The sequence below is a fragment of the Suillus discolor genome (assembly GCF_016758755.1).
Source record: "Suillus discolor strain FC423 chromosome Unknown F5147scaffold_7, whole genome shotgun sequence".
Classification (NCBI taxonomy): Eukaryota; Fungi; Basidiomycota; class Agaricomycetes; order Boletales; family Suillaceae; genus Suillus; species Suillus discolor.
The window spans coordinates 944,844-958,183 of NW_024541254.1; the positions used below are offsets into that span (position 1 = coordinate 944,844).

General features: G+C 49.1%; 6 protein-coding genes across 6 annotated transcripts; 3 read left to right on the forward strand and 3 right to left on the reverse strand.

The window, feature by feature from the left end:
- Positions 1-85: 85 nt before the first annotated feature.
- On the reverse strand, positions 86-2,409 carry F5147DRAFT_675847 (uncharacterized protein). The gene is made up of 7 exons (XM_041435959.1): positions 2,288-2,409; positions 2,066-2,232; positions 1,788-2,009; positions 1,656-1,720; positions 1,581-1,605; positions 1,439-1,521; positions 86-1,386 (listed from the first exon to the last, which is right to left on the reverse strand). The coding sequence occupies exons 1-7, from the start codon at positions 2,331-2,333 to the stop codon at positions 276-278; spliced, it is 1,719 nt and encodes a 572-aa protein (XP_041297445.1). The 5' UTR covers positions 2,334-2,409; the 3' UTR covers positions 86-275.
- A 21-nt stretch (positions 2,410-2,430) lies between these two features.
- On the forward strand, positions 2,431-3,740 carry F5147DRAFT_675854 (uncharacterized protein). Its single transcript, XM_041435960.1, has 5 exons — positions 2,431-2,609; positions 2,664-2,705; positions 2,764-2,786; positions 2,847-2,989; positions 3,039-3,740. Exons 1-5 carry the CDS (start codon positions 2,564-2,566, stop codon positions 3,241-3,243), a joined length of 459 nt encoding a protein of 152 aa, XP_041297446.1. The 5' UTR covers positions 2,431-2,563; the 3' UTR covers positions 3,244-3,740.
- A 520-nt stretch (positions 3,741-4,260) lies between these two features.
- On the forward strand, positions 4,261-5,377 carry F5147DRAFT_388933 (uncharacterized protein). The gene is made up of 3 exons (XM_041429553.1): positions 4,261-4,356; positions 4,408-4,526; positions 4,578-5,377. The coding sequence occupies exons 2-3, from the start codon at positions 4,472-4,474 to the stop codon at positions 5,156-5,158; spliced, it is 636 nt and encodes a 211-aa protein (XP_041297447.1). The 5' UTR covers positions 4,261-4,356; positions 4,408-4,471; the 3' UTR covers positions 5,159-5,377.
- A 1,211-nt stretch (positions 5,378-6,588) lies between these two features.
- Positions 6,589-7,865, reverse strand: F5147DRAFT_568823 (glycoside hydrolase family 18 protein; the record flags this gene model as incomplete). The annotated part of the gene is made up of 3 exons (XM_041430917.1): positions 6,589-7,247; positions 7,305-7,642; positions 7,693-7,865. 3 exons carry the CDS (start codon positions 7,863-7,865, stop codon positions 6,589-6,591), a joined length of 1,170 nt encoding a protein of 389 aa, XP_041297448.1.
- Positions 7,866-9,415: 1,550 nt separating this feature from the next.
- On the forward strand, positions 9,416-10,526 carry F5147DRAFT_675865 (uncharacterized protein). Its single transcript, XM_041435961.1, has one exon. It carries the CDS (start codon positions 9,469-9,471, stop codon positions 10,105-10,107), a length of 639 nt encoding a protein of 212 aa, XP_041297449.1. The 5' UTR covers positions 9,416-9,468; the 3' UTR covers positions 10,108-10,526.
- A 507-nt stretch (positions 10,527-11,033) lies between these two features.
- F5147DRAFT_675867 (uncharacterized protein) lies at positions 11,034-12,677 on the reverse strand. The gene is made up of 5 exons (XM_041435962.1): positions 12,518-12,677; positions 12,131-12,440; positions 12,042-12,069; positions 11,337-11,989; positions 11,034-11,261 (listed from the first exon to the last, which is right to left on the reverse strand). Exons 1-4 carry the CDS (start codon positions 12,593-12,595, stop codon positions 11,407-11,409), a joined length of 999 nt encoding a protein of 332 aa, XP_041297450.1. The 5' UTR covers positions 12,596-12,677; the 3' UTR covers positions 11,034-11,261; positions 11,337-11,406.
- Positions 12,678-13,340: the final 663 nt, after the last annotated feature.

Here is a 13,340-nt window from a genome sequence, read left to right on the forward strand (position 1 = left end):
GTAATCGGCATTCTCCGAGCAAAGGTAGCGAACATCGGTCTTACCCTTGGCAAATCTGAAGCTTAAGATCTGGGGTCTGATGTATGAGTACTTGAGTAAGGACGTGCAATCGCTACAGATAAATTGTGCTACAGTACTAGTGCAAACAGACAATGCCGGGTGTATAAAAATGTCCAGACGAAAACTAATCCCATACGAAAATTGAACAGTGTAACATACAACCAGGTGTATGTAGTACAGATGAAAATAGTACAACAAAAAGACTATCCTCCCAGCTATCCGCGACTAGAAGCTGCTGAAGAGCCTCTCCGATGGCTATGATCACCTTGGGGTGGGTCATTGACAAGGATGGGAGTAGGAGGGGGCTGAGCAGGTGAGGACTTGGACGAAAAGATACTGGGTAGTCTCCGGCTTATGGCTGCAGCAGTAGCTGATGATGCAATGCGGACCCCTTTCTTAGGTGGTTCTGGGAACTGCGCATATAGCACGGGGGGTCCGGTAAATGTCTCAGATCCCTCCACCAACTTCTCCTCGTGTTGAGAGGTATCTGAGGAAGATGCGCGTGTGAGAATGGGAATTGGCGAAAGTGCAGCTTGTGCTGGACGGGCGCTGGACGGATTTGTTCCAGACCGATTTCTCAGAGCGTCTGCTTGACTGTTCTGGGTTTGCGCGGCAAGGGGAGATGCAGTTGTGCGGAGCTGTGCAGCAGAAAATGAAGGTCTGAGAGATTTTCGAGGTGCCGTGGATCCGGTGATGGTTAAAGAAGCCAGTGCGGTGATATCGTCACCGTTTGCTGAAGGACCAGCTGAAGTGAAGTTATTCCCATTTTGAGATTTATTGTCCGTCGACGCTGTTCCCGCACTTCCGCTACGATTTCTCCTCATGTACTTCTCTATCTCATCCGCATCTCGCTCACGCATGCGGTTCACGATGGGTGACAGTGAATTTGGTTGCGCAAGAGGTGGATTGAGTGTAAGCCCCTGCGAAGGTCCCGGGGAGGAGGGGAAAGTGCCTGTACTGCTGGCCGAGGACATGTTATCAGATCGCTGCGAATGAGTATGGGTATATTGATGTGAGGGTAACCTCGATGGCTGTGACGTTGTCGAACATGCTGAGAGAGATGAAAGACTGGTTCCTTGCCCTTGCCCAGCACTGTCTACATCGCCGCTGTCAGATGTCGTGGTGGTGCGACTTCCACCTGAGCTGCTTCGCATTCGAGACGCGTTCCTTCCGACGCTGGGTGGCTTTAATGGGATAGGCGGCGGTCTGGCAATGGGCCATTCGTTCCCTCGAGCAGCGGCTTGTGCAAACACCATGCGTCTAGATTTCTTATTAGTTTCAAATTGCATACGGGCAGAGTCCTGCAAAGTGTCCCGTGTGCTAAAACTTTATTACCGTTAACAACCTAGTAATGGGTACGAAAAAGTGCTAGGCTCACGAATATGCGTAATCGGACGCAGTAAACCCGTCATTGTTTCGAGCAGCAAATTGACAACCTCGTTCAATTAAAAGTTGAACAATCTGGGGTTGAAAAGTAAGCGAGAAAGAACGTTGCAATGGATCAGATGTGCTCCACGTACCGGTATATGACCCCAAGAACTTGCACTGATAGGGATTAGTCAAATTCCAAGACCCGATGACTAGAAGAAACTTACTAATGTAGAGGAGTATTGCCTTTATTATCCGACAGATCGAAGTCAGCACCCAAATCACACAGCATCTTGAGAAGGGCATCAAGATAAAATAAGCTCAAGCTCATGATATAATCGAGGTCCCGGGTGACTCACGCGAACGAGTTCCTCGTTCCCTTTGAGAGCAGCCATGTGCAGCGCTGTTTTCCCTTGTACGTTGGACCAATCAAGAATCCACGGGTAACGTTCGTAGTAAAGTCTTGCCATGCGAAGCGCAGCACCCATGAGATCAACCTGCGAGGGACCTGGCGCGTAAGGGTTAGGTGGTGGAGACTTGAAATCGGCCAATAGCATGAGAATGGTGTTGTTCTCGGATTCCTGATAGATGACGTGGTCAAAACCTCTGAGGGACAACACTTGTGGCGAGCGCGTACCCTGCTGAGTTCTTCATCGTCATGCCCAGCTGTAAGTAAAAACTCGAACGTCTCCTCATGTCCCAAGACAGCGGCCCAAGCTAATGATGTGTAGCGTTTTGGACCGGGGTCAGGATTCCGCATGTCAGTTCGTTGAATGAGTCTCTTGACGAGGAAGAGATTGTTCTCTGTAGATATGGGGATCATTAAAAGCGACAGACTGATACCGGTAAAATGAAAAACCTTTGACCGCTCTACGGAGGCGTACGGTAGCATCTTTTTCTGCCATGTACAGAGCAGTTGACGGTCGGGTGAAAGAATGAGGGAGATAGAAACAATTGAAGTTAATTACGACGGCTGCCCCACGTGACCATATGACTTTGACTTTGTCTGCTATCTTCAAAAGTGTGCCTACCTAACATCTTGCCAACTCCCAGGAGTTTGTTCTAACGAGATCCGAGACTAGTCTCGACCACATACGGCGTATCTGTCCGAGGAGTTTCTGGTGACACATCAATCATGCCAAAGGTTGTCTCTCGTTCAGCGGTCTCCTCATCCACGGATGGTCAGTCACATCATTCCAATTACTATCTGATCCATCAGTTGCTCATTTTCTTAGCACGGCCAACGGCATCAGCCGCAGCCGCTCTCAGGGTGTACTGTGAGTACCGTACTACGCCAACGTTGGCCGCATTAGTTCACCTGCGTCCCTTGCACAGACTGTATCTGTGGCGAGTTCATCGTGCGCGTTTTCAGTCAGGCTCGGCACTCCTGTCACGAACTTACGCAAGATACATGACAGCTCGTAATCGAAAGAAGCCTTTCAGCGCTCCCAAAGCGCCAGACGGATGGTGCTACCATCATTCGCTGCCAGGATAGCGGTACAGAAAATGCCATCGTTCTCAAATTAAACGCCATATTGACGGATCCCGTTCTAGTCGAAAGGTACGAACAAATTGGATCCATGATGGGTGGGACTGATTGGAAGGTGCAGGCCAGAGGGACATGAGCGCCAGTACAGATTCTCATGTCCGCGGTGCAACTTATTGGTCGGATATCAAACTACCCCGCCTCCTGTCAAATCTGGTCCATATCTGTATATCCTCAGGGGAGCCCTTACGCAGATGCAAGGCCAAGTTCCCAAGGACGCTTTTGATGGCGAAGCTGCCCTGGACCCTTCAGAAGTTGAAACCCAATAGCATGGTCATACGAGACGGGGGTGCCACCGAATTGAAATATCACCTCAGTACACGCATCGATAACAATAACAATATCCTTCGAACAGTAATAATACAGCATGGGTATATAGGGTCTAGGGACATGGCCATCAAATGCGGTGCAAAGCTGTTAGTAGCGGGTGGCATTTATGACAGCCGATCACTGATGTTTGATATCGTGAGCAATCCAAAGGGTACCTGAGAATTATTGTTAGTGATACGTCTTGGTAGAGCAAATTTGACGGAGTAAAAGCGGCTCAGCTACCGTTGTAGAAAAACTCACAATCCATGCATCCGATAGACGCACAGATTCATACAGTGTGAATAAATATGTCATCACCACCGCAGAAACAAGAGAAGAGGGATACATGTAACTGTGAACTCACCATTGGCGCCAGTTGCATCTTCCGCCGTAGACAGAGTAGGTTGATCGATATGCGACAGAAAATTTTCAAATTTTATCCAGGACGTATTTGCTCGTGTTTGTTCGTGTATGTTCCAGAAGCAAATAGTGACTTCGTGATGGACATTGGATCTGCCCAAGTATTGCGTTATTGAAACAAGCCACCCAGTTTTGGCGACTTCACCCTGACAGAGCCCAGAGATTTAATCTCAAAGTCTTCAGCGCATGCAAAGATACCTCCCTCCGTTCTGTCACCAGTGAAGCAACATCTGCATTGGGGAGTAGAGCCAGTACTACAAGTATACGGCCTGTAGGTATTGACGATCAATGTAGCCAACTGGTTCATCCGGTATTATTGGGAAGTCAACCTGGACCATGCCCACCTCTTCTACCGACTTCCATTCAGCGAACCTCTCTTCCGGAGGAGATAATTTAAGCCCAACAAATGCGGTAGACCTGGGTTCACAGACGGGTACACAGTGGAAAGTATCAGGGGAATGAAACTGGTCGACGAGTGAATAATTGACGATCTAGAGCGCATGCTGATCAACAGAGTCGAGTCTGTAGCTGATATCAATATCAATCTCGATGCTTGGACACAACGGGTAGTCGAGTGTAATACTGTAACCATAACCCGCACACATATTCGAATGGACGCTGAGAGGGAATATCACCAGAGGATCAACCATTCCGTACGTTTCATCCTTACTGATATGTTAGAGAATATAATGTATTGACCACAGATTGTTGCTGTTTGTTGGGCGTCTCTTCATTAAAGTTACATCGAAGATAAATAACGCGCGATCGATGGATCCATCAGTTGGTTATCGCAATACCATCTCGTATTCCACCTCAGCGTTGAGTGTGTATATTCCGCTACTTCGTACTTACATGGACTAACTCGTAGCCCTAGTATTCTCAGATCCATCCGAAAACATGATAATGGAACCCACCTTTAACAATGAATTACAACGTCTAAGAAGCGACGTTGAAAGACTCTCCCTCGAGGCTCAGCGAAAGGAACGCGAAGTAACTCTGTTGACTGGTGTCATATGCCGGCTAGAAACAGAGCTAGCTCGGGGTTCCAACACGATACCCGCACAAGCAACCATCGGTGGTGCAAACCTGCGTGACTTACTCCAACTTTCACCGCCAGATTTATTGGCTCTGGATGACGACATTCGGTTGATGAGGAGGAAGGTGTTGGATAGAACCCCTACGGATTATGCTGAGGGCGTGCAGGAGTATCTGACAAAGGCTATGAGGGAGGCCATGATCAGAAGGGGAGTTGGGTATGATGACGGCGCGGACACCGATTGGTTGAGTCCATGGATTAATGTCTATCAAAAGCCGGAATTGGAGGATGATGTTAGGTTATTGGGGTTGAGGGATAGCAGGAGGGGCGTGCCGGGTAGGGTTGAGGGTGGGAGGTACGACATAACGGTTGCTTGCGATACGCTAATCGGTTTATCGCGATGGAGAGGTATTCATTGAGGACCTTGTTTCCGTTACTTTCCGAGCGGTTGTTAGGCAGATCAAACACTCGCTGACAGCGACAGTTGTTTCAATGCTTCCTGCTAAAGACAAGGCTTTCTCCGTCAATCGATCTATTCAAATATGCCGGAGAGAGCCTAATATAATAGGTCTCCGATAAATCATATGCGTAGAGGCGCACCGGCATTAGAATCAATTGGGGGCCTGCGAATCAGTCAACTGAGGATTTCGGTTCAATTTATCAGCAGTAGGCGACAAGCTACGCGTGAACACATACCGCGTGCTGCGCGCAAGCAAATATTGACAATAGAGTGTTCCAGTTCAAGGTATGTTCGTAGGTCCCAAAGACGAATAAGGCAATTATTAGCACCGCATCTGATTGCTTGCTTTCTTCCTCGTCCTTGTCCGAGTCTCACCCGGTCGCCAGAGCAGCAGCAACCGACAAGGCAAGGTTTGAAGTCAAAGTACTTAAGCAGCTAGAACTCGAACATGATTCCCCCCGAGCAACATACCTAACTCACACCGTTCTCTCTCTCGTACGCATTAACGGGATATTAAATGGCTTCCAACAAAAACACTCACTTCTCCGTCTTCCCTTCTGGTCCTGCTTCTACCAACGTATTTGTCCTCTTTGGTCATGCGCAGTCGCCCCGTGATGACCACGTCATGTGCGAAGACCTTCGAAAGGTCTTCGGTTCCACCAACTTGAATGGGCGCACCACTGGCACCGCCCAGAGCTCCGGCTCCTTCAAAGGGTTGAAGAAGATTTTAAGTGCCATATGAATTTGGCTTGCGGCATTTTCTTATCGCCGGTCCGTCGCGGTATAGGAACCCGGGTCCGTAGACATAGAGTCGCGCTACTAGTTCGTGGCCCTCAATATAATGCGTCTATCGCATTCATTTTACGCACCGGGAAACACCACTTCCACTTCCCGAGTATTCTGCTCCCATCATCGTCGTCGCCATCCAATCGGTGCTGTGCATATTATAATCGCTATCGGAGACGATAATCACGCTCTCGTACTGAGCGCTATCGCTCTTTCAATGACCACCGGGGTGAAAGTTCGCGCTAGTAGGGGGGGAATAACCAAGGGACTCGTCCGTTACCATATCATATCGTATACAGCTATAATTCCCCCATACGGAAATTTATCGTTTCATTTCCCCGTTATCAACTTCTGGCTTCAAGAAAGAATCAGATGCCATCGATATAAATGGCTCTGCCAACTTAATAATACCTCACGACTAGAACGTGTCACTTGTTGGGCGATATGAAAAAAAGGTACCATCTTCATTGATTGACAATGTGAACCCCATCCCAGCCAAGCACGGCAGCGCCCGATTCCTCCTAGAAACCCAATCGCACGCACAGCATCCCATGCCCAAATCCCCAAGGTACCCGCAGTCAACCGCTGCCAGTCTCTTCACGTTCATCCCAAGGGTCCGCCCAGCGCTTGCTGATTCCCGGGGATTGAAGGCGCAGGCTGCGGACCCGAGGAAGATGTCAAAGCTGAAACAGGTTCAGATGCCGGAGTGGATGGTGCACCAAAAAGAGCGTTCCGCGTCGCCGTAATAAGATCCCACTGGTCTGTTTCCCCGTGCACATCAAACATGTTGACTCCAAGCATACCCGTCTTCTTTACGAACGCGCCTTTCATGGCGAGAGACTCGGGATCGTCGTACGGAATAGTCTGCGCGTCTGAATGCAAGAAGGGCGTCGCGGAGCACTGATCCCAGGAACGCTGGAAGCCGCTTGAAGGCACGGCGGCGTACGTTCCGTCATTATTACGCTGCAGGACGCCCTTGGTCACGAGGTCTCGAAACTGAATTTGATGGTCGTCATCAGAATTAACAGTGGTGCGCTTAGCGAGGCGGTGGAGACGTGGGGCTTCAGGAGAGCGGCGTTGTCGAAGGTGGTCTACACCTATGTTGCTGACATAGCCGTATGCTGGGATGCCGAGAACCAATTTGTTCGCAGGGAAACCTGCTGCTGTCCAGGCGTTGTACCCGGCTACTGCGTTCTGGGATGGCTGAGTAGAATTTCCACACCCATCGTACAGGGGCGCGTTCGGACCAGGGGGGGTTACAGCTATAATTTTACTATGCATCAGTAATTTCCTATCGTTCGTTTCAAATGAACATGGACCTTGAAAATCGTCGTAATTCATGAGCAAGATCCAATCAACTATCTTCCCAAAACCAGACGCGTCCTTGATAGGTTGACCGTCGGGGCCAGCGAAGGGAGTGTTCTGAACAGCGGCTGATATTTTCGCTCCTAGGGGGAGCTTTAGCCTGAGAAGTTTCAGGAACTCGAGCATGTTCTCTTCATCGCTTGGACTTTGGGTGTTGCCTTGTTTGCCTGCTTGCCCGGGGTACTCCCAATCGATGTCGACGCCATCGAGATTGTATTCGGTGTAGGTGTTGAGGATATTGTTGACGAAGGTGTTCCTATTGGCTGGTGTAGACACCGCCCGCGAGAAATAGCTTAAATTCTATGAGTGACACGGTGGAAGCAAGTCAGGGGTACTACTTACTGACTGCCTGTCCATCCCCCAATACTAATCTTGACCAACGTCGATGCAGCATGTGCATCCGACACGAGGTTGCGGAGTAAGGTAGACGCGTCAGGCGAATCAAAAACGAGTTTGAAATCTGCGTCTGGGAGAGCAAACGCAAAGTCGATGCAATCGAATAGTGCAAAGTTCATGTTGGCGCGGGGCGCCCAGTCAACAAAGTAGGTCATGACGAGGGTGCCTGGAATGTTGCGTCCGACTTGGGAATGGGTTGCCAGGTTCGTTGATTTTCCATAGCTAGAAGATAACTGGACTGAAGGAGCGGAAAGGGTAAGGAGAGGAAGGAGAGAGAACATTGCGAACATGCAGGATAACATGGTGAAAACGTAGAGAAGACGAATGTCAATCATGAGAGGACATGCAAGGTAGATGTACTCGTTCTTAGGTTGGTGTCAGCCACTGGGGCTGACGTCGAATTTGCGACTGCAGCGGCGCACAAGAACAGAGTGCACGATTCAAAGTGGGGCTGACATCTAGACTCATCTTGACTGCATCACAAGTGAACATGGACGTACTACCGCGTCGCACATGGTGTTTAGAACTCGCGTTTATTGGCTGAAGACTTCATCCAGCAAGTCAGCGGCAAGGTGACTCATTGACTCGGACTGCACCGAAAGTCCTGCGCCACACACTAATGAGGTTCAGCATCGAAGGTGAAATACAAAAGGGTTGACGTGGACGTACTACTTCACGAGATCACCCGGCGGCAAAAGGTGGTGGACCTGCAGGGTTATTGCTAAATTTGAAACCGCGGAATAAGAGGAGCGGGAAGTGCTAGTTACTATGGACGCGAATCAGTGTTAACTCGTGGTCGGTTAGCTGGCGACCAAGGATATATACAAGCTGAAAGGAAGGCGTGAGCACTTCGGACGAGGCGTCAGAGGAATAGAGTGGCATGTGGTTGAATAGTATATTTGTCACGGCATGGCGGCGGTAGAGTTTATGTTCCGAGGGGTAGAAGTAGAGGGTCGACACAGGTACAAGATTCAGGACACACTTCCGAGGAGTTAAATCAGAGTGTTACTAGTATTCATTATTGGCCGGATTGAGGGGACAATGATGATATGGATGGATGGATGGATAGAACAATGGAGTCCTGATTTGGACGAAAGGCTTCTGGTTCTTCTTAGGGCCGTTTCACGTTCAGTTAATTTGATGCTGCCAGAGTTGGCAATGATGATCATTGGTGTCGACGACGAGCACAATATGCGAATCGAAGAAGTGCGTTTTAATTAGAGAACCACTTAAGACTATGAGGATCATCGTTTGCAATCAATCGGTGTGGACTCGGAAGATCCGTACGAGGAGAGGCAGTGTACACGTCAGACATTTGTTTTAATATTGACGTATTTAACTCCTGTTGGTGGCTTACCCTGGTTTCCAAGTATTACTCCAATCCCACGCGTCCTACGCCTTTGCTGTATTATACTCCGACTTGCTTTGTAGTAGTCCGGGGTGGCGTAGACCTGCATTGTCCATTCATACCGAGATATGACTAGTGCACGTCAAAGCCAACTCGCTTTCGAAAACACGTTGAGCGGTAACTGACTCAGTATATTCGGTAATAAGTGGTTCGGAGTATGTTATCCCCACTTGGGCATGTCACACCGGCTCAATGGTAAACCAATTACGTTCGTGACTCGGACTGCATTCGAATCTTTCGGAACAACTTGTAAACACCTTTTTATATAAAAACCACCTCAATAAAATGTACGCCCATCCACCACCATCATCGCCATGTCCTTTTCTCGTCGTTCTCAATCTCCTCCTCCTCCGATGCCTTCCCCTGAGCTCGTACCAACTCCTTTACCCTCACCACCCCCCATTCATCGAATCTCTCGTTTGACCATTCCTGCAAACAATTCCCCTCCAATTCCCCCTCGCCTTATAGGCTCGCCACTTTTGCAGAATACTCTAAACGCGTCCAGGTCATATGACCGCTTAGACAGAAAGGCAAAGGAGGGTCTCTTTGGTGAAGACGATGATTTCGGCGCTCGTAAACGTGCTTTGGGAAGGAGAAGTAACTCATCATTATCATCACTCCCTATTTCATCATCCAACTCTCCTTCTCCAACTCGCACTACAAGGTGCAGCTTCGGTCATTCATTAACCCGTTATCGCTCCCCGCCACCTAGCCCTACCATCGCGTCTCCGCCACCGCCAGTTCCTCCTATCCCAACATTCATGCTCAGCCCGACCGACAAGAGGTCCGTCGTGCGGTCAATACCTAATAAACGAGCCACTGCTCCCGCACACCTCCCTGTCTTTGACCTCTCCAGGTCACGCTGTGAATCATCTCCTCAGGCTCCTGGCGCAGTCACCTGCATGCAGTTTTTCACCATGCATAATACTCCTCGCAGAGACTGCCGAGTCTGACCGTGCACGACGCATGACCGCATCACCGAGCTTCTATCTTGATGAACCTTAAATAAGGCTGCACCAGCTGCGTCTTGTGCCATCATTGTACACACAACTTAACATCATTGGGACGACACCGCTTGCCAACGACCTTCCTTGCACATATCCGTATATTCTTTCTTTAATATTTATTCTTCTTTTATGCTCACCACCCGCGCCTTAATGCGCCCGATGCACCTTTTTCGTTCTTTCTAGTATACAGCCCCACGCTCACTTTTGTAATACTCACAAAACGTACTTACTATACGCTCATCAGTACCACTCACTACAACCAGTACCATAATATGTTCTCGACCGTGTTCCAACACTCGTAATGCTTACTGCTACAAATATCAAACTGTGTTTGAAGTTCCCCTAATCCGAAGGTCTCGGGAAACACGTACGTACCAATGTAGTTCGAAATTTTTCATGTGTACGACAATTCGGTTCAAGACTGCCACCGTATCGATCACACGACCCTCCACCCGGCGCGCATCACTCCGCCACAGCACCTAAAATCAAATATAAAGGTTTTAGCGTCCCCTTACGGACCTGCTGACCAGTGCCTTACTCGGAAGGAACATCCATTCGGTCAGATAACGTTGCCTTATGACGTCCCAAGACTTTTCCACAGAAAGTAGAAGGCGCCACTCTCATCGACGCGGACGTGCAACGAGGCAAGACGAAATTTTATTTTCAGATATCATTACGGAAGCGCAATCCATGGGCTATGCAGCTGTTCTTGGTTTGGTGCGTCGGGCACGGATATGATCAGATGCGCTGATTGTGAGGAAATGAAGCATATGAGACCGATAACAGCGTCCAGTGCAAAATTCAAATGTAAATTACACGTCACTTTTAAAGTCACCTCGATGACGATACTTCCCCCTTTCATTACTAATCAATGTGTCTTTGACTCAAGAAAAATGATATTTATTTTGTGGTTCTCCGAAGCGAAGCAACCGATGACGAGCCACTAAGCTCAATGTGTAAGCGGCGCCCAACCGAAGTACATGACGCCTATGCACCGCAAAATACAGCCTGGAAACGAAAAAACTTTAAATAATACCAATCACCATCTGCGCATAGTCTTGCAACAACAGAGATTGGAACATGTAGGGATACAGCTACAGCTGTAGCGAACAAGGAGGAAAAAGAGTCAAGTCAGCTATCGATACAATTCTTTTCGATTTGATTGAGAACCGCACCAAATACACTATGATGAAAACATGTTTTTCAAGGTTCAAAGATGCAGTGATCATGAATGTCAATGTTTGGTCAAAGTCCCATTCTTTCCGCCAACGTCCGATCTCCAAATGCGTACGCATGACTTGCAAACCCTCGAGCCCTCCGTCCCCCTCCGCCACCACTACCACCACCGTTCCGCCGCGCAAAACGGTCTCGGTCCCTATCTCTACCATGCTCTCCCTCGTGGTCGCGTGCCCGGTCTTTGTCCCGCCGGTGCGTCTCCCGGTCCCTATTATCATTTGGAGAGCGTGGACGTGTCCGCGCATCTTCATCAACCTCCATCTTCACATTGCTTACTTTTATACGGGGCTCTGTGGGGGATAGGCGAGGCGAGCGAACAGCCTCGTAGTCTCTGGGAATACTCTGGCGTGCATTGCCAATGTGGGGTTTTGTGGGTGGAAGAGAAATGTTGGATCGCGCGGGTGACACTTTGGGCTCTGAGAGACGTGGCTTCTTGTGTGCTCTCGGTCCGGTTGGAGGCAGTTTGATTACCCCATTGCTCGTGGATGCAGGGTGATATAATTCACGAGGGGCAGGCGCGTATGAATGATGGTTAGCGTTCATTTGACGCACAGAAGTCTGGAAGCTCTCATAGGACTTGTCTAGTTCCGACCTGTAGTATCTAGGCGTCAGTGAAGATACACATAACCTATGAGGTCACTCACGACAGTGAAGCGATTACTTGATGAGATTCTAATAAAACATGCTGCACGTAAGAGACAGTTAAAAGAAAAAGAGACAATAAAACGCATACCTCGCAAAGCCCCTTCTAATCTCTCCACAACTCGTCGGAGTCCGCGAACTTCCTCCTTAAGCTGCCCAGTCTCCCCGGACTTGAGCATTTCATACAGTTCATCGTTCTCCTCTTGCAGTATACGCACCCTCTGCGTTAGCGCGGTGTTAACTGTACTCGACGAAGAAGCCACTCCTGTTCCTTCACTAGAAGCCGCCTTGTTGATATGCGGTAACAACACAGAGACTAGCGCAGGGGGCAACGTAACCGAGTCGGTGGTTGATGCGCCACCCTGCGCAGCAAGATGTTCACGAAGACGTGTAACTTCATCCTAGACAAGACAAGACCGAGCCTATCAATACAACAAACAGTGCGCGACAATCGGCGCCTGGAAAGGGAACACCTTACTGTAAGTTCAGCGACCTGAGCATCCCGTTTTCTGAGCTCGGTCTCAAGGTCTAGTTCCCTGGATGTAGGGAGGTCCATTAACAGTGCTTGAGTGCACGGACAAGTTAACCAGCCTGCGGAAGGTTCGCTATGAGAAGGGTGCCGTGTGCCACAAGACCGTTTGCGCGCCTCTTTGGGTCTGAGGTCACATGACGTAAACAGCGGTGGCTGGGCTACGTTGCAAGTCTGCATCTCACGATCATCATCATCTATGCGGTGGCATTCTGCGCCGGTACAGTTATCGTTTGATTATCGATTGCACGAGGTATGCTACGAGAGCCCAGCTGGACAGGTTTGTTTGTGATGTGTTGCTTCTAACTGGGTTGCGCAACCCTGATCGATTTATCTTGAAGATATCCCTCTGCGGTTCTTCCTGTGCGTTTCTCATCCGGTAAATTGTTAGCGGTGAGAATACACAGGAATGAATCGCAGGGACCGTCGTTATGGCTTCTGTTCGCAGGATGCTCCGGAAAACGAAGTTGACGTTGACTTCTTCGTACTTGACATTGCAGATATGAACTCCCAACTTCCTAAGATACCCCGGAGGTGGCGGTGTTACTCGAATTCGCTGGAGAGCACAACTAATGGCTTGAAAAGGACTATAGTGTAGAAGACTAATGTGAGTTAGACTCGTGACTACTCTAAAGTGTGGATTTTGACGTAAAGCCCTTATGGAGTGGCAGAACATATGCTTAATCGTCGGTGCCGCATGCTGTGCGCTGGCTCGGGGATCGTTGAGTAGAGATGGTCTGTTTTTAGTAAGTCATGATGATTCGAAGCAACC

Excerpts from the sequence above, each read along its gene's own strand:
- F5147DRAFT_675847 (XM_041435959.1), bottom strand. The coding sequence starts at position 2,333 with ATGGCAGAAAAAGATGCTACCGTACGCCTCCGTAGAGCGGTCAAAG. Across the intron at positions 2,233-2,287 it reads CCTCCGTAGAGCGGTCAAAG|AGAACAATCTCTTCCTCGTC; the intron begins GTTTTTCATTTT and ends CCATATCTACAG. Across the intron at positions 1,522-1,580 it reads GTTCTTGGGGTCATATACCG|ATTGTTCAACTTTTAATTGA; the intron begins GTACGTGGAGCA and ends TTTCAACCCCAG.
- F5147DRAFT_675854 (XM_041435960.1), top strand. The coding sequence starts at position 2,564 with ATGCCAAAGGTTGTCTCTCGTTCAGCGGTCTCCTCATCCACGGATG. Across the intron at positions 2,706-2,763 it reads AGCCGCTCTCAGGGTGTACT|ACTGTATCTGTGGCGAGTTC; the intron begins GTGAGTACCGTA and ends TCCCTTGCACAG. Across the intron at positions 2,787-2,846 it reads GTATCTGTGGCGAGTTCATC|CTCGTAATCGAAAGAAGCCT; the intron begins GTGCGCGTTTTC and ends GATACATGACAG.
- F5147DRAFT_388933 (XM_041429553.1), top strand. The coding sequence starts at position 4,472 with ATGGATCCATCAGTTGGTTATCGCAATACCATCTCGTATTCCACCTCA. Across the intron at positions 4,527-4,577 it reads GTATTCCACCTCAGCGTTGA|TATTCTCAGATCCATCCGAA; the intron begins GTGTGTATATTC and ends TCGTAGCCCTAG.
- F5147DRAFT_675865 (XM_041435961.1), top strand. The coding sequence starts at position 9,469 with ATGTCCTTTTCTCGTCGTTCTCAATCTCCTCCTCCTCCGATGCCTTCC.
- F5147DRAFT_675867 (XM_041435962.1), bottom strand. The coding sequence starts at position 12,595 with ATGGACCTCCCTACATCCAGGGAACTAGACCTTGAGACCGAGCTCAGA. Across the intron at positions 12,441-12,517 it reads CTCAGGTCGCTGAACTTACA|GATGAAGTTACACGTCTTCG; the intron begins GTAAGGTGTTCC and ends TGTCTTGTCTAG. Across the intron at positions 12,070-12,130 it reads ATTAGAAGGGGCTTTGCGAG|AATCTCATCAAGTAATCGCT; the intron begins GTATGCGTTTTA and ends ATGTTTTATTAG.